The 20,150-nt window shown below is 36.0% G+C and overlaps 1 protein-coding gene across 1 annotated transcript in view; it reads right to left on the reverse strand.

The window, feature by feature from the left end:
• LOC129741860 (uncharacterized) overlaps nt 1-18,443 on the reverse strand; it is a 42,205-nt gene extending 23,762 nt beyond the window's left edge. Inside the window, exons 1-4 of the mRNA XM_055733669.1 lie at nt 18,168-18,443; nt 17,502-17,818; nt 14,714-15,096; nt 3,927-4,433 (exon numbers count right to left, since the gene is read on the reverse strand). Coding sequence (XP_055589644.1) covers nt 3,927-4,433; nt 14,714-15,096; nt 17,502-17,818 — 1,207 coding nt within the window. The 5' untranslated portion in view covers nt 18,168-18,443. The remainder of the gene's footprint in view (nt 1-3,926; nt 4,434-14,713; nt 15,097-17,501; nt 17,819-18,167) is intronic.
• Nucleotides 18,444-20,150: the final 1,707 nt, after the last annotated feature.

The following is a 20,150-nucleotide window of genomic DNA, read 5'->3' on the forward strand; positions in this document are numbered from 1 at the left end:
TGAGAAATTTACTAGAAACAGTTTTTTTTTGAAGATTCTGCAGATCAGTTCAGATTTAAATAAGACAAAATAACCATAGAAAAATTGGCATGGTTTAGCAGATCATTATACTGAGTCGATTTTGTCAAACCCTGCAGAATTGCAAAATTTCGAAGTTTGTTTACATGTTTAAACTTTAATTGTTATGTTTGTATGGAAGAATTTAACATTTTGTTTTGAAATTCAAACATGATTTTTCTTTTAACTGCGGAACAGAGTGTTCGTTTTTGTACCAATTTGTAAATTTTCTAAAGGAAATTTATTGCTGAACAATTTTGTCGATGAGCGTTACTTGGTTTCTCATTAGATAACCGAGATTTAGCCTGTTGAATGAAATTAAAGGCAGGTCAATCAAACCCAAAAAAGTCATGGATGAGTTTTGAACCAAAAGAAATCTTTTTTAACAGTTTATTAAGATTTCGATTTAAGTACACTGAATACAAGTTCGAAAAAAATATTTGCCTTTGGCAATGGTTCTATCATAATATTTATACATTTCTATCACGGAAGTTTTATAAAGGTGAAAACTGGTAAATGATTTAACATCGGACTGGACACAAAAAAAATCTGGACAGCATAAAATATTTGAACCAAAAACAAAACATGAAAAAATATGATTAATTTTTCTGTGTGTGTTTTTTGTTCTAAAGTTTGCGGTTAGCGATTAGCGCTTTATGGTTAAGCGATAAATTTTGCAGAATATTTAGCGGTTTGAATTAGCGATCGCTAACTTTGATTGAATTAGCGATTTAACTAGCGGCGCTAAGTTGTCTGTTAGCGATGCCGAACACTGGAAATTACAACTGAAAAGCAAAAATTTTGGTTCAAATTAGGTTTTGCATTTCATATAAAATTTAAGCCATGTTTTTTGAGATCATATGCACTTTCAATGTTTTGATAATAGTTTTCTGAATATGTAAAAAAGATATTTTGTTATACATTTAAATTCGAAGTTCTTAAACTTAATTCTTTCGCAAAATTCAAAAATTTAAAGTGTCGAAATGGCAATCCGAAATTGAAAAGTCATATAAAAAAAGTCATATAAAAATAAGTCATATAGAAATAATTTAAATAGTGAATTTAGATTAAACCTGAACAACATAATTGAAATAATAGATTCATGAATGATCGCTCTAAAACTTGGCTCATAAAATTCTGATACGGACAATATTCGGAAATCGTTTTTTTTTTGTACATTTTAGAATCGTATGGAAATTCGGATACAAATTCATAGCGCAATATTTAAATTCAGGTTCAGAACTCAGATTCAAAATTCAGAAAGAGGTTTAACTTGTAAAAAAATTTACAATCAACATCATTTGTTGATGAATTCAAGAGATCATGAACTTAACACATTGCGGACCAAATACGAGAAATCTCGTTTTTTCGCTTGCCAACAGTGTGCTGCACTTTGAAGAATAACTCGAATGGACTGAATTTGACTGTTGAACTTTATGCGACAAAATTGAACACACCATTTGCCGTAACTTAAAAATGCTGAATTTGTAGAATTTAAACCAGGAGTTTCTCAGATATAGAATACCGAATATCGGTGTTTCTCGTCATTGATTTCTTCGCGGTGGATTATATGTTAAGATTGCTTGTCTTTTTATACAAAATTAGTTTGTAAATCAATTGAAAATCACAGATAAAATGTAAAATTTGAGTTCTTGGTTTATCCGAAAAACACATATTTTATTTAAAAAAAATCAACCATAGGATTTTTATTAGGGAATTGATTCTTTATGAAAAATATTTGCTGTTAAAGAAAATCTACACAAAATTCTATTTTTTTCCCAGTGTATTGTTTAACATTATTAACACATTGAGGACAAATTCGGCATTTTATGTTTCATAGATGGATAAACAAAATTCTGCTAATTAATTAAAGATATTTGAGTAACGGGAAGTCTTGTGTTAAATTTTGAAGAATGAAGATTCATTATTAGATTCATAAAGTTGAATTATGCTTTTTAATGGAGCATACTAGCGGCAAGTGAAAAAAACGATATATCTTGTATCTGGCCGAAATGTGTTAATATTGCAGTTTTTTAAGCCAAATTTCAAACTTAAATTATTTATTTGATTCATGTTTGCACCAATAAAATTCGATCCGAAAATCTGATGATTTTTATCAATTACTTTTTTTGAAAATTTTATTTATTTTCATCGAAGTTTAAAATCTTTGAATTTGCAAAATAGTTTGGAAAATTGCCCTTGTTTCATTTGAGTATGGAATATTTTTTTTTGAAGGAAGACTCCTGAAAAAGCTTATCTTATGCGCAAATTAAATAAGTTTGATCTACTCGACTCTTTAGCAAATTCATAGGTTTCAATCATCGATGAAAGCGAACTTAGCTCACCTTTTAGGATTAAGACCAATTTTCTTAAATTACGATTTAATACGAAAATTTCAATGTCAAAGCACTTAAAAATGAATAATCATATAGCTCTAGAGATAATTTGTTCTCATTTTTTTTTGTATTCGTGAATTCTTGGGCAAAAAATCATAGGTAAAAATCAGTCACCAAAACCCCCCCCATGAGTCGGTTCTTCCTACGGCCCTGCAGCTTATTTGCGGCAATGAAACTACCGGCAACTCTCTTTGTCGTCTCAGCGACTTCCGGTTTTCCATTTCCCTCCCGATCCAGACTTCCTGGCTGTCGACAAACGTTCCCCAAACACTTTAATTACATTTGTAACGGCTGATTTGGCAACTTTTAGCGATTTTGCCAACTTTTCGTGCGAGTAGCTCGGATTTTCGTGATGCGCGAGCAAAATTTTGATACGCTGCTCTTCTTCCTTGGACGGCATTTTGACAACTGAAGAGTGAATTCCAAAATCAAAATAGGAGCAACATTCTACACACACACACCTTCAAAATGAGGGGTGTTCAGGTTTTTTAAAAGCAAAATTGAAAGAAATACGTCAAGTAGATATTGACCAAATTTTGACCGTATCACCCTTTATGTTTTTTTCCTTTCTTTGATATCTCATGTTTCTCTAATACTTCCTATCACTTTTGAAAATTTGGAGTTTTCGAAACCTCGTAATGTAACTCAAATATTACTTTCAGTCAATATACTTACAACACTTCAGTTTTCGGTTATTCGAAGTCTATGTAAAATTCCGAAAAAAACATGCTTTGGAAATAAAATGTAGATTAGCTACGAAATGTTCAAATAAAAAATCACTTAATGTCCAAGAAAGCTGAAGTTGCACACGAGGATATATTTTTTGAAATCCTTCAAGATCATGACCACAAAAAATGTAAAAAAGCGGGGTTAAAACCGTACTTTTCAATCAATGAATCATCAAAATTGTTTAAGTTACACCTGATGAATTTGAAAAGAGAATTGGAAAGTTGACGTAATTTGGCACATTTTTTCATTTTAGATAGTCAAAATACGAAACACAGAATTTTTAACGAATTTTCAAAGGTAGATGTTTTTCAGAATACATCTTTGTTTGCATGTTCACGAAAAAAACTTGATTTGTTTGATACACTTGTCATCCTATAAATTTCCTTTAGGGAATGTAGATAATAGACTATAGACTACAGTGCTTGAAACTGAAATAAGAATTTCATGATAAGAACTCTACTTCATTATCTTCATATCTTCGTATCATATTTTCATTAACGGTTATTTTCCCGTATCTTAATGGTTGTGTCCTAACAATTTTTTTTTTCAATACAGCCAGCATTAAATTAAAATTTTTGTGCCATGTTCCACATCGTGAACAAAGATTTACTTATGATTAGGTATGACACAATATTCTCATATTGTAGACCCGCGGAGATGTGTCAATTTTGATTCGGATAAAATCAGTTTAAATATTATGTTACCTCCATTACCTTTTTCCACGCAACACAATTTCAATCTTACCCTGAAGCAGTTCATCACGGGCAACTTTGGCACTTTCATCAACCGTCATTATAAATCGGTAAGAAACCGACTGTTCGCTCCGTTCCAGTGTGAGCTCTTCTGGAACGTGATTCCATAAGACACAGACTTGTCGTAGCTGTTGGGGTCCGGGCCGAGACTCCTCCGGGATCTCCGGTTCCAGAGTGTGGCCACACGATCGATGCAGAACCCAAGCAGGTCGTTGCTGCTGTTGCTGCTGCTGATGATGATGGCTCGGCTCGGCTGATGAATATTTATTTCTGCCAGCAGGTCCAGATTGCTTGATGGCCCAGCGATTCGGATTCGAAAACAACGGTCGTCGTCGTCGTTCCGGTTCGTGGGCACCGGTTCCATCTTGTTGGTCGTCGGCCACATCTTCGTCGTCGTTGCTCTGATCGGCGAAGACGGTTTCGGTCTCGGTCGGAGTGAACACGATGTCTTCGCTACCGGGAAGTGTGTACGGTTGGCTGAGGACGATGTTGAGATCACCTGTTTGTAAAGATCGGGTGAGATTGATTGATTTAAGTAGCTGTTGCTTCATAAAACTTTTAACAAGATGAGAAAGTTTACGAAAAACCTAAGAGAGATTAAGTTTTTAATTTGATATTTTGTAACCATGAAAGTTATTATAGAAGTTCTAGGCCAAACCTTACACACATGTCTTGTACCTAGAGCAAATTTGTACAGATGATGATGTAACCTGGATGAGACAAAAGAAATTCGCTGCAGCATTTTTTTAAAGCAGTTTTTTAAAAGAGTTGTAATCGTTTAATATTAAAGTTCATGTCGGAAACAAATAAAATCATTAAAACTATAGTTTTATGTATAAGGTATGCTCAGATTAATGAAATTTGCAAACCTCTTCAATGAAAAAATTTCTTAACACCAAACGTACCGGAGGTGGTTTTTAATTACGCCTAATATTATTTTTCTTTCGCAAATTTAACTACAGTACAAGTTTTTTAAAATGGTAGTTTTTCATTTTTATAGGTTTTCTAAGTTTGTGGTTTTCGAATCACGCATGCAGTCAAATGACGGCAAATACTTTTTTTCGCTAAAACTTTTTTGTTTTTTAATCGATTACTGCACATAAAGCTAAAGCTTAGTTCATTTAGAAATGGGACACTTTCTTTTGATGATAGCTTATTTCCTTGTTATCGGACACACACAATTTTGACAGCTTTTTATTGCCTTTAAAAAGTGCTATTCGACCTACTTTTCCAAACTTTGAAATTTATGAATTTTTTAGATATTTACGATGCAAAAGATAAAAAACAAAAAAAAAATTGCACAGTTTCCTTCAAAATTAATCATTATCAAATCGATAGCTGGCAAAATCCTTCTGTGCGTAAGTGGTGGAATAATACTAGGTACCTAAAAACTAGAAAATTGCGCCTTAAAGCATGCAATGAAAATAGGGGTGAAAAGAAAAACTTTTAGAATTCTTTATGTCTGACACTTATAAACTGTAAAATAAAAACTAATATGGCCAAAAATGTCAATGGAATTTTCATTTTTAAAATTTGCAAGATTTTTGCCAAGTCTCCTTTGATAAAGAATCAAGTCTCCTCTAATAAAAGATCAAGTCTCCTTAAAGTCTGTTTCACATAGAATCTGGTCGCATCTTTTCATTTACTGCAGCGCCCCTAGTTGTCACATCGCGAATCTATTGACAGTGTTTTGATCCGGCTGGTTTGTTTACCTAGTGGTGAAATTTTCATCAAGATTGAAGCAGTCAGTCAAAATTCATCGACGATGAACGCGAAAGGCGAGAGAAAATTATGCACACTCACGTAGAGAAACCGACGTGGTCAGGGGTAAAGATCGCCAAATTCCTGAAATATCCAAAATCGACTGTAAATTCGGTGCTGCAACGTTAACAGGAGACCCTTACGGTGGATCGAGCAAAACAAACCATGCGTAGAAGTGGAATATATGACGGGCAGCTGCGAGCAAAGGTAATTCGATCAGTTCACAATAATCCTGGAATCTCCTGCGTGATTTGGCAATAAGGTTAAAACGAACCACAGTACAGCTCGACGAATTTGTTTGCGAGAAGGCTTGCGGTCGTATCATGTAAGCAAACACCCCAACAGAACGCTGAAACTAAACCTGGTTGCCAAAACCAGGGCAAGGAAGTTGTACGAGAAAGTGTTGATCAAGTACAACGGATGCATTTTGATGGACGACGAAACTTATTTCAAAATAGATTTTGGACAAATACCCGGTAACAAATTTTACCTTGCGAAGCGTAAAGGGAATTTACGGGTAGATTCAAGTTTGTTTTTGCAGATAAATTTGCTCGTAAGTTGATGATTTGGCAAGGGATCTGTAGCTGTGGGAAAAAGACTAAGATTTTCATCACTGGGGACACAATGAATGGAAATGTTTACAAAGAAGAATAATGTCTCCAGAAGAGGGTTTTGCCATTCATTCGGTCCCCCAAAGGTCCGGTGAAGTTCTGGCCGGACCTGGCAAGCTGCCACTATTTTATCCGACCAGATTCTTTGTGCAACAGACTTTAAACTTTCAAAATTTTGTTTAGTCTCACGAAAACGCTTCTAGTTCATTTACGGGTTCATGTATCGATCTAAGTTTTACAGCATATAAACATAAAATTACATGCTGTCGGAAAATGCAAAAGACGGCGATCAGTAAAATGTTTCTAAAAAGATATGATGAAAATATGAAAAAGGGATCAAATATCCGCATTCTCTCCTATATATTGCGAGCTACGATCTTAACTCACCGATTACACTTGATAATCAAGTTTTGTTTATTTCAAAACAGCTGAATTTACCTAATTTCTATCAAAAATAAAGTATTGGGCCAAAAATAGCGGAATTTGAAGGAGAGTGATGCAGCCACCCAAAATACAAGTTTGACGAAGTACATTTACGTGGGAAAAACTGATCAATAACATGATTGAAAAAAGTTTGCGCCGGCCTTACAAATAAAGAAAAAAAATATTTTTCACGAACTACAATTACCTTTATTTGCTCTTGGAAAGTATTTCGATAAATCGAATTCGTAACTGTTTCATTTCTAAATGAACTAACTAAGCTTCATGGAATTTTTTTTTCAATTTTTTTCAAGATCAGAACCACAAAAAATTTAAAAAAAAGTGGTGTAAAATCCGTACTTTTTAAGCAATCAGCCCTTAGCTTTTCCGGTAAGAGTAAAAAAAATTAAAAATTTGACGTTTTTTGTCACAATTTGGCATCTTTAGATTTTTGAAGTATTCTAATCTAAGTTTGTGGCATATCGGCAAATTGAAAATCTAATTAGAGAGCAATTATGATAGATATGAAAATTGATAGGTGGAAAGGTCAAAGCTAGAGCGCTTTGGGTAGAAGAAACGAATAGATGGTGAAATTGTGAGCTTAGGGCATTGTTTCTTATCGACAGCATGAAACTGAATGTGTGATTCTTTACCCGGCATCTGCTGGCTGTTTGTAGTAAGTGACGAAGAAGCCACATTGCTACCCACAACCAGCCCAGATGGGTCGAACACATGAGGTTGCGTCCGACCGGGCTGGTCGATTTTTGAAGTACGAAATATAAAATTTAAGACGAGTTTTTAACGGTAACTGTTTTTTGAACTTTTTATCAATTTGCATTTTCTGAGACAATTCATACACCTAAATTTAGCTTTGCACTACATTTTGAGTGTGTTAACGTAAATTTAAGGCAACAAAACTTAATATATGCACAAGAAAGGCAATTTCATACCGGTTGTAGTGATGTAATTGCATTGGTGGTGCAATGCTTGAAAAAAATTCTATAAATAAAAAAGTAAAGTACCGTCAACTGGGGAATCATACAACAATTTTAAACTTTAATCATAAAATTGACGTAGTTAGAAAAATTATTGGTTTCATCAGTTATTTTTAAATTTACAAAAACATGCAATTTTCACCCTACTTAGAAAAAGCATGAAGCACCAATTGCAGTAATTTTTGTTCAGTTTGGATTAAATTTTACATATTTTCAGTCCAAAAATTTTTCTAAAAAAACGCATCATTGTGCTGCATACATACATTTATTGGTAAAAAATATTTTAAAAAAATTTACTAGCTAAAATTTACTTACTAGATGTTTGGATGGATGAAATTTTGAAACGCGTGAGGCAAAACAATCATATTCAAGCATATGAAAACGAGATGTAAAAGGTTAATTTTTGATTTGCATTTTGTTGCATTTTAGCCACAGAAATTACTAAAATTACTAGTTAAACGTTTTTATTTTAAGAGACTTTCGGTTAAATGTTAATATCCATTTGTTCAGCAAAAATAAACATGTCTTATTAATAGACCATCCGAATTTTTTTTAGTTGCATGTAGTCAATGAACATGTCCAATTTTGTATGGCAATTTGTATGGAAGAAGAAATTTTTGAATACATATACAAAAAAATCAAATAAGTTTGAAATGAAGTTTGTCATTAGTTATAGATTTTTCCTATTCTTAAGCTTTATTTTTTGCCATCATGAGAAAAAGCAAAATATTTCATGAAAAACGTTATAAACATTAAAAAAATGGAATCTATTGAAAAGTATTGTTAAATAGCAGGCTTTGCTTTCTGGAGCTTTCAATGATTTCATGACATGTTTTTGCGAAAATTTTCAATCAACAAACTGATTGGCTATTGTGTAGCCGATAATTCGAGCGCGACACTCTCTCGGTCGATAGGCCATTCCGAATCGTTACTCTCTCTCTCACTCTCTCTATCGTCCTCACTAAACGCATACACACGACGGCTGAGCTATCGTGCCTTGAGCAGTCGTCAGTCAGCTAACGATATTCGGTGAAATAGGTCGCGTGTCTCCCGTTCAGTCAGTGCATATGTTCCACAATGGCAATGGCATATGTTCCACAATGGCGAATCCAGCCAGGAGATTTTTTTTATCCGGCTGAACGGGAGGCACGGATTTTTGTGCTCTCTTATGTGTTTCAATCAGTTTTTATTAGTGAAGTGAAGTGGGTGTCGTAAGTTTTGCTAATTTCCGGTAAGTTGTTTACTCTGCTATAGTATTTGAAAGAAAAAGAGCGAGGGAGGGCGATCAAATTTCTTTTTCTTTACATGGAGAGTTCTTTTAAAAATTGCTGCTTTTTTTGTCTGTTGGTGGTGGAGTACATAAATATATTGGAAATTTTCCCGGATTTGCATTCAATACCACCCAGAAGAACAGGAATAGTTGGATTTGAAGGCTACTAATCTTTACGGAAGAAAGGAATAACTATGCAGTGTTGGTGTGCCGTTCCAGGTGCTCCTTTTTCTTCTTGCTTTTCGCTTCGTCTGTTTTATTTGAGCACACATTCGTGCTGGTCCGCTAAATAAAGCTAGTGTACACACACTCTCGCACGATGTGTCGTGCATTTGGTTTTGAAGCGCCGGGTTCAAGTTTCAAAACGATGATATTTTCTGATACTGCGTTTGTATTTTGTTTAGTTAAATGAAATGTTTATATAACAAAATCGTTTCATAGTGCGTTATGAAATAGTTGAAAGGTTTAATGGGACGAAGGACGAGTTTTATTGTTTTTACTTTTAACTATAACGAATTATGGTAACAAAAAAATACAGATTTGAAAAAGGTATGTTTATGAATCCAATATTTCCGAGAAAGTTAAACTAATATTTCCGAGGAAATTTCAGTTAATAATTATTTTATTGATGACATTTTTATGTTCATGTACATCAATCAAGCATTGCATTGGAGTTTCTTCTTTAAATGATGTAGCCCATGAAATCGAGATTTGATTCCAACCAGAGGATTGCAAATTTTCACCAAGCTGCCATATAATATGAAGAAAATTATCTTGATTTTATTATATATAAGTAACTCTACAGAAACGTGGTTTTCCTAACAACGCAAATAATAAAATAATAATAACGTTTGTTGAAAAGGGAAAAGGTGAGACGGAAGGTCTTCATCTGACAAATCGTTGGAACGGAAGGTCCAACAGAAAAGGTGAGACAGAAGGTCTTCATCTGACAAATCGTTGGAACGGGAGGTCCAACAGAAAAGGTGAGACGGAAGGTCTTCATCCGACAAATCGTTGGAACGGAAGGTCCAACAGAAAAGGTGAGACGAAAGGTCTTCATCTGACAAATCGTTGGAACGGAAGGTCCAACAGAAAAGGTGAGACGAAAGGTCTTCATCTGACAAATCGTTGGAACGGAAGGTCCAACAGAAAAGGTGAGACGAAAGGACTTCATCTGACAAATCGTTGGAACGGGAGGTCTAACAGAAAAGGTGAGACAGAAGGTCTCCATCTGACAAATCGTTGGAACGGAAGGTCCAACAGAAAAGGTGAGACGGGAGGTCTTCATGTGACAAATCGTTGGAACGGGAGGTCCAACAGAAAAGGTGAGACAGAAGGTCTTCATCTGACCAATCGTTGGAACGGGAGGTTCAACAGAAAAGGTGAGACGGAAGGTCTTCATCTGACAAATCGTTGGAACGGGAGGTCCAACAGAAAAGGTGAGACGGAAGGTCTTCATCTGAAAAATCGTTGGAACGGGAGGTCCAACAGAAAAGGTGAGACGGAAGGTCTTCATCTGACCAATCGTTGGAACGGGAGGTCCAACAGAAAAGGTGAGACGGAAGGTCTTCATCTGACCAATCGTTGGAACGGGAGGTCCAACAGAAAAGGTGAGACGGAAGGTCTTCATCTGACCAATCGTTGGAACGGGAGGTCCAACAGAAAAGGTGAGACGGAAGGTCTTCATCTGACCAATCGTTGGAACGGAAGATCCAAAAGAAAAAGTTGACGGGTCGATAGTTCGAAGATCAGTTGTGAATAGACATCTAAGTTTGGAACCCAATTCATGCTGGAGGTTGAAGGTTCGATTTGTTCAATTTCTTGTAGATTGTCCACGATCGAGAAGAAATAAAAAAAAAAACTGCAATCACAAAAAATCACAGTAAGAACGAACAAAGAGATGGCATGTTGCTACTCCAGAGCTCCGGAGTCATCGAGAACGGTTCGATTTGTAGAAGCTTTTAAATACCATTACGGTCTAGTCGGGTCCGAAACTGGGCATGAATTAATGCAGGAAAGATCTATTTTTAGGATGTATTTTCTGTTTTGTTTTCAATACAATGAAAATGTTCTATTTTTGATTACATAAAACGCATTTATTTGAATCGAGAATACATGTGGTTCAGATTTTTTATGATCAATTGGATCGGGAGGACCAATTCTGAGGTATTTTGTATAATTTTTCAATCGAATCGGGAGGACTTATTCTAAAGTGTTCTGAAGGTTCACTTTAAAAAAATTATCAGCGTTCGGACTATGATTTGTTAGATCATTTATCTAGAGCGGGATGCCCAGTACAAAAAGTGGGTTTGATTGGATTGAAAAATTGATGTTAGAACTGTACTGGAACAATCAGTTGATCAATGGCATTCTATAGCAGGCTGTTTATAAAACAGAAGATTTAGTAAGCTGCATTTAGACGGCAAGTTTGTCTCTGTTCCTGATACGTATGACTACAAATTTGTTAAGATCAATAAGGACGTTGGTATTGTCAACAGAGATGCGATTTCTATTATGTTTGAAGGTAAACGATTTTCATTGAAACAGCGAATGACGAAATATTTATTAAAATAATGCCAAATTTTAAGAGGAATTTAAGCACCATCAACTTTGCTAATTCTAGAAGATAACAAAAAGGAAAAACTGACAAGTTTCGAAAGTGTGTACTCTTGAAAAAAGAGGATACGTAGTCATTCCAGAGTAACTTCAGTCCAGATGTTAGAGGTAGCTCATCACGGCTATCTGCCATGAATATGTAGTGCATTAAGGTGCAAGAAGCGCAAATAATGCAATTATTTTCTGTATTCCCAAAGACCCGAAGAGTTTTTATCAGTTTTTGGAAAACAAAATCAAATATGCGAGTGTTTAGATATTCTCAGTTTTAAGATTTTGCATCCAAAAGATTTAGTTTCTGTTTTAGCATTTTAGTGTAGGGGGAAGATGTGTAGCCGATAATTGCGAGCGCGACACTCTCTCGGTCGATAGGCCATTCCGAATCGTTACTCTCTCTCTCACTCTCTCTATCGTCCTCACTAAACGCATACACACGACGGCTGAGCTATCGTGCCTTGAGCAGTCGTCAGTCAGCTAACGATATTCGGTGAAATAGGTCGCGTGTCTCCCGTTCAGTCAGTGCAGTGTAAAGCATATGTTCCACAGCTATGCAAAGCAGTTTATTGCAATTTTTAATTTTCATCCTACGGCTAACCAGCTTTAAAATTAGGTGTCAAAAACACTTAAATAAAAAATCTTGATTTTGAACTTTTTGTATGACAACGAATATCATACAAGTTAGGTTGAGTTTTTGTTCACATTAAATGTATTGCAAGAACTAAAAAATATTTTAAAAACCTAAAGTTATGTTTTTTTAAATTTCAGTTCATCTCTGGTGACTTTTGAATGAAAATTTGGATTTTTCCGTACAAACCTCCTTACAAAATCAAAACACGTTGCTGTAATTCAGGACTAAAAATTTTCCAACAAACGTTTCGCAAAGAAAACCGACACGAAAAATGTTTTGTTGAAACGTAAAGCCTTATTTGCCGTAGAGTTGAGGTTTTGGTTAACAATTAGCACAAAAACCGCGCAAAAAAAAAAACAAGTAAAAAGTTTAAAGTTTTACAGCAGAAAATAATGCAAATCTTCATTTCATCAGTAAAAATCCCGAATTACATGATTCAGTATTATTTTTGGGGAAAATATGAAAAACAGCTGAAATATTGACAATTTTGTGTAACGATGGGTCAGGGGACAATGATTGTCATATCACCCTGCGCAAAATAACTACAAAATCAACACATACAGTCAATCGTAAAATTGATCGTACGCCCATTATTCATTCTTCAATTTTGGGTTTTTCGGGGTTTAACAGTAATTGATTGAGAACAACTTTAATCCATTGAAAAATACCTCCATTTTACTCTTTAACTGTGAAAAGAAATATACATATTGTTTACATTGTCACTTCATATTTAAAAAAAAAAGAACAAAAAACACCATTTCAAGCATGGCAAAATTGATCGTACAGTACTGGTTTTTCTTAAAATAAAAATCAAATTCAATTCATAACAAGTAACAAATATGAAGAAACAACTAGTTTAGTATTTGGTATGACCACCTTTGGTATCTAGCACTGCTTGCAAGCGTCGTGGCATCGATTCAACGAGGTTTTTGGTCACACTAGATGGAATGTTCTCCCAGATCTCCTAATCGCCGTTCTGAGTTCTGCCTTGTTCCTATGAATTTTATTTTTAAGGCGATTCTTGACCTCCCACCAGAGGTGTTCTATCGGGTTCAGATCAGGAGACTGCAGAGGGGTTTTGAAATGTTCAGGGGTGTTATACATCAACCATTCCCGTACGACAATAGCGCTATGTTTGGAACCATTACCTTGTTGGAAGTAGTAATCACGAGGTAGACTCAATTTATCCACGGAAGGCTGCAGATTTCGCTTGAGGATGTTCAAATAACGCACCTTGTCTATCGTTTAGTCAATGAATTCCTTGGTTCCAGGTCCAGAGGCCGACATTGAACCTCACAACTTCTGTTTGCAGCCACCGTATTTTGAAGTTGAAACCAAACTCTTAGGCTGAGGCTCCGTTCCAGGATTTTTTCACACCATTTGCCATCCATCCGATCCGAAAAGGTTTATTTTTGTTTCTTCGTTAAATAGAACTTTGTTTCAGAACTCTATAGGCTTATTAACATAAGCCTTAGCGAACTCCAGTGTTTTTTCATATTTACCTTTGAGATAAAGGGCTTCTTACGGGCTACACGACCTCTTGAACCGCTCCTGTGCGGTACCCTCTGAACAGTATCTACGCTGACAGGTCTTCTGATGATCTCAGCGACTTCAGTGGCCAGTTTCGGAATACTTGTTTCAGGTTTCCTTTTCAGAGTTCGCACAATTACCCGTTCATCTGTAGGAGTCAAGATGCGTTTTCGTCCTCTTCCAGCGAGATTTTTCACGGTTCCTTCGTATTTACACTTTTTTATGATGTACTGAACTATAGAGTGGGTTTCTGCCGACAGCTTCTGCTATTTCCCGCAATGACTTTCCGCGACAACATATACTTATTATCAACAATGGCGTCGCAATGTCCGTTTCCTTGCGCCTTTTTGCCATTTTGATCACAACTCTTCAAATTCAGCAAATAAACAAAAACAAACACTGCCCAAGTAGCTGTTGGGTGTTGCCATGACACACTGACAAAAAAAATCTTCACTTATCCACATTGGTCTTGTTTACACATAAAATATTTCAGGGTAAATAAAAGGTGTACGATCAATTTTGCATATCTCTCATTTGGGAATTTTATAAACTTCTTGAATTATAAAATAAACAAACATATTTTTTAAAATCGTGGCGATCAGATCAATAGTTAAACCTGTTAACAATCAATGTGCATCAAAATCATAATTGTTGAACTATTTTTTCACACCAAATAATTGAAAAGAGTTGGTAAACCATGTGTATACGATCAATTTTGCGATTGACTGTATATTTTCAAATATTTTTTTTTGTAAAAGTTGTAAAAATTTCCACTTTTTTTTTTAAAAAAAAATGTTTTTAAAAATTTGAAAAAATATGTCTAAACAATTGCTTTCTCTTTCTTCCGTTGGTTTTGTGTTATTAATATTATCATCATTGTAGGTGAGTGTGAAATTTTTTGTGTCTAAAAGCTTTATCTAGGCGACACGTTCTCATAGTAGTGATACATACCATCACCGTCCAGCCGCATGATCTCGAATTGATTGACGATCGCACGATCGAAGGATTGATGTGGATAGATGCGCTGGGTAACCCTAAAGCTATTATTAGGTCCTCGATAATCGACACAAAACGTGCCGGTACGAAAATCCATCCGGAATCCATCCCTGCTTGACGTTAGGTTCCCAGCAGCTGAGGTGCCCTCCTCTTCCAGCTGAAGCCGTAGATTGGCCACGTTTGCGATCCTGGCTCGATGGCTCAGTCCCCGATGGCCGTTGAACAACCCGTCCATGTACACGGCATCGCCAAAGACCGTGAAGCCAAGGTGACCGTTGGCCAAAGTAGGGAACAGCGTCGACATCTCTACTGGGTCAAATGGATCGGCGAATGGAGCTCTGAAGAAGCAAAAAAGCAAAAAAAAAAAAATAGGGAAAGAATTATGAGAAGGGTGCGTGAGAACTTTGTGAGCTATGCAGCGAGAAGGTATGCACAATGTACAGGTACAGGTACCTAGGTTCTGGGTTGTGTAATTTCATGAGCAGGTGCAGGCGATTTCACTTTTGTTAATCCAGTTTGAACCGAAAAATCACACGATTAAAAATGTGCATTTATTATCAATTACTTCCGGTGGCGGTTGAACATTTTCGTTCGGGTAAGTTTTTTTAATGTCATCCTGGGAATTATTCTGATCGTTGGCAACAAATTTTTGTCTTTAATTAGAACCGAGTCAGGCGCTGATGAATTACATTGTTATTGATAATAGAACAACTATTAAAGACGGATGTAGTGTTATCACCAGACTAAATTATTAAGTATTCAAGCGATGGGAAAATATTGAGGAAAATTAATGAATCCACTTTAGACACATTTCACGCAGTCCTGAGAGTCGAAATTTTCGAATAACTCCTACACAGCAAAAACTTTCAGTGTTTCTTGAAAAGGATGATTCAATGCGTTCAAAAATGTATAGTTTTCACATTTAATGATTCATATAACCTTTGAATTAAGTGTCAAAAAATGGACCCATTTTCGATAAATTAACTTCAAACTCACATCCAGGACGAAAATTGGTCAAATTCAATTTCATTTAACGCAGTTTAGTAATTTACTAGATCCACAGAAAATTCTCCAAATAAGGTTCGAAGTAGACGATGGCTTGTAGGTATCGCACGTGTTTTTTCGCTCTGTCGCGGTGGAAATAAATTTTGAAGTGTAAGTAGTTTGTCATTGTAAAATTGTGAATTTTTTTTGGGATTAATGGATGAAGCATAGTGATCAATAATTGGTATGTTTCATTGTGTCTGCACGACCAGATTCTCCGTTGATTTCATCCACCTCCAGCAGTTGACATCGTTGAATGATAAGCTGTAAGAGCAAACACACTTTCTACTTCAACAATTGGTGAGTTCGTTCCATGATCCTTCTTATTAATTTATTCTGAACTGATGTTCCTATCCGAGATTTTCTACCTGAGAATTCTTAAATCTGGAAAATTCTTAATTACTGTTCATTGATGTATAAAGAGACGTACAAATAAAAGGATTCTTAAAATTATGTTGCACCTTGGAACTTGGCAGTCATGTTCCAGGTTTTTTCTTCATTATGATTCGTTGCTATGACGACACATTTGAATTGTTCGGGTTACTGTGTCAGTCATGGTTGGTTGTGGTTGAAGCCACATACTTTCAATTGTTTATATCGATGGCAAAAACCTTCTTCCGCAAAATCGTTTGGAAGATTTAATTTTGAAAGATTTTGTGATGGTACTAATGTTTCTCTCTGTTCTTCCAATATTTATTTTCAAGAGCGAGTATAGGCGCTATATCCAAGGTCAAAGACCACAGATGTAGGTGCACAAAAATCCGAATCACGTGATTTGATTAAACGTTTAATGCTGATAAGATACAGTTACAATTTATCAATTAAATCAGTTTACACCGCAATACTTTGGATTTCTGTGAAAAAAAACCTCATTTCCATTCACAGAAGGACGAACTCTCAATGTCAAAAATGACTAAAATTTAAAGAATGTCAAAAATGTCAAAAATGTCAAAAATGTCAAAAATGTCGAAAAATGTCAAAAATGTCACAAATGTCATGAATGTCAAAAATGTCAAAAATGTCAAAAATGTCAAAAACGTCAAAAATGTCAAAAATGTCAAAAATGTCAAAAATGTCAAAAATGTCAAAAATGTCAAAAATGTCAAAAATGTCAAAAATGTCAAAAATGTCAAAAATGTCAAAAATGTCAAAAATGTCAAAAATGTCAAAAATGTCAAAAATGTCAAAAATGTCAAGATCGTTTCAATTGTTTAAAATCTCTAGAATATCTCAAATGTTTAAACTGTCTCATATTTCTACTTTTAAAAATGTCAAATTTGCAAAATTTCTGAAATGTTCAAATGTATAACTTTCCTTACAGTTTAAAATTTGTAAAATATTAAAACATCTAAAATTTCTAGGATGTACACATATAAAATGTCAAAAATGTCATAAATATCAAAAACGTCTAAAATGTCCAAAATGTCAAAAATGTCTTAAATGACTTGAGTTTCTGAGTTGTCTAATATGTCTTAAATTTCTAATCAGAATGTTCACATCCAACTTCGAAATTTGCATATTTCTAATTTTTAAAGTGTTTTTCAAGAAAATAACGAACAAGAAAAACAGACACATCCCTAACACGAAAAAACGTCATCGATTTTCCCAAAAATGTTTCAAACATAAGGTATGACTGCTCAAGCGCTCATTATGGAAATTACTCCTTTTTCACACGACCGTCCTACTGACAACGTCCTACCTTTGAGAACCTAAACTCTCGGAACGCGACATGTGGTCAGCAAAACGACTGGAGGTTTCCGCGTCATCGCCGGGCATTCGGCCTTCTGAAGTACAAGTTGTTGTTGATGATGGATTCCCGGTAAAAGCGGTTGCCGATGTTACGGTTGCCACAGGTTCTTGGGAAGTGACCTCCTTGTGCCAACCGGTGACAAATCCGTACCGAGAAAAGTCTGACGGCGGTTGCCAACTATCAACTAACAGAGGGCGAGCTGGGGAAGTTTTGGCGACCCTATTTATCGCTATGAAGATTGTCAACAGAATGGATCCAACGTTCATCTGTATGAAATTTTTTTTATCAAAAATAAAATTGGATTTTGATTGGATGGATGTGCGATCACAAATTTTAAATATTCTACCAAATCCGAATGTTCAAGAATATTTTTAAACAATATTGAGGATTAAAAGTTAGAAAAAAAATTAAAAATCGTTAGTTCAAATTGATTCACTGAAATTGCAGGTAAATAGTCGTTTTCCATTTTATGTCTATTGCATTTCTATTGCAAAAACATTTCCCGTGAACTTTCCGTTCCGGGATTGGTTTTATTGACTTCGCTTTAGGGCAAAATGATTAACATAATTGACTATTAGAAGTCAGCAGAAAACAAAAACGAAACAAGGTCCGCACCGTTTTTCGACGTTATTATTGGCTCACTGATCCGATTCTGCGCTTCTGTCACTGAAAGTATTGGGGAAGTGGCGTCTTCTCCGGTTGTTTGGGTTGGCTCACTATTTCTCGGTATCACGCGACACGAATTTCGCCATCAGCTAGTTAGAAGAGCTCTCGGAAGAAGTCTAGGTTTAGGTTCAGATCTGTGCGGAAATCAGCTGAGCACTTCACTTTCCGGGCCACAACATAAACGCTACTACTAGGGCATCTTGCTTGTATACCCCTATTTTGCCTCGTATGTCAGTCAGTCAACCCATCTTCATCATTCTCGGCCACGAATGGATGGATGGATCGGATGATTAAGAGACTGTGAGAAACTTATTTGTCGTGACGTTTCTTATGGGCAACATGACCAAGCCAACGACGACGACGACAATCATTGGAACTTGGAACAGTTTTCTGGAGCAAAATCTTACCTTCCCTATGTAGGTATATCTCTCAATGTGAGAACGAACGAACGAACGTTGTTGCCTTTCGCAGGAAAGTTTTTGTTTTTCGAGTCAAGCACGCTAATGAGTCGGTTCCCATGGATCATCACTCAATCCAAATTATGAATAAAACAGGAGCAATTAACAAATGGCGGCGGCGATGCAGCAGCAACTCGGAGAAGATTTAAACAGGGCACTTACTACCCACACAGTCAATTCAAAGCGGGCGCGACCACTTACAGGGTTGCTAAATGGTTTTACAACGAAGGCGGCGCAATTGACCTAAATCATGAAGAAGTTTTTTTTAAACAGTCTGAATACTTCTTACAGTAATTTCAGATTTTAAAAGGATCAAATTCAGTTCCAAATAATTTATTTTTAAAGAGACGTAGATAATTAGCATACTTGAACCTTCGGGAGAACTCTTGAAAGCTGATACAGATTTCTGATAAAACTTTTTTTCAGGTATCCAGAACGCAGTGAAATGAGTGCAATAATTCGTTGTGTATAAAAGCTAAAACGCCTACAGGTCTACTCATTATTTTGTAGGGTAACCTTTAGAATCATTGAGTTGTCTGGTAGACATGTAAGCAAACTGTTTTAGAACTTATGTAAGAACCTGTACCAATGAACAGTTGAGGTCAATAAAACCTTATGGTATGAAACGTTAGATAGCTTGCCAAACGAGATATTTCTTTTCAAACTTTGATAGTTTAATATGCTTGAAAATTTCTGCCACCTTTACCCTTCCAGTTGCTGTATAATACTCTTGTCCAGGAAGCTGTCTGAAGTCTGCCTTGGCGTAGTTTTCGTCGTCCATTACCACGCTTCTAGGCTGTTAGGCCGGTAGGTCGCAAAGCTGAAAGGATGTTCGGCCGAATGGTTATAAGGCCGAATGGTCGTTAGGCTGAATGGTAATTTGGCCAAATGGTCGCAAGGCCAAATAGTCATAAGGCCGAATGGTTGTCAGGTTGAATGATCGTTATGAATTGTTGCTAGGTCTATGAGAAATCTTACTGAATTATTTGGCCAAATAATCGCTAGGCTAAATGGCTGTTGGGCCGAATGGACGATAGGCCGAATAATCGCAAAGCCGAATAGTCTAATCTGGCCTTGTATCCATTCGGCCTGTGGATCATTCGGCCCGATGAATATTCGACCTAACGACCATTCGGCCTAACAACCATTCGGCCTTTCGACCATTCGGCCTTCTGACCATTCGGCCTTCTGACCGTTCGGCCTAACATACATTCGGCTAAATAATATCCAGCCAAATAAACTTCGGCCTGATGTCCCATGCCGCCTATTGTCTTATTTGGCCGAACATCCGTCGGCCTTTTAACTCATTCAGCCTAATGACATTTGGCCTAACATCGTTCGGCCAATCGGCTTTCGGCCGAATTTTGGGGTGATATGCTTGAAAGCGCTAGCCATGTTCAGGTTTTTTATATGAATGATTAGAAACAATACGGTGAATTTAAGTTGACCACTTTTTGAACCGAACATTTAAAAG

The sequence above is a fragment of the Uranotaenia lowii genome, chromosome 2, assembly GCF_029784155.1.
Source record: "Uranotaenia lowii strain MFRU-FL chromosome 2, ASM2978415v1, whole genome shotgun sequence".
Classification (NCBI taxonomy): domain Eukaryota; kingdom Metazoa; phylum Arthropoda; class Insecta; order Diptera; family Culicidae; genus Uranotaenia; species Uranotaenia lowii.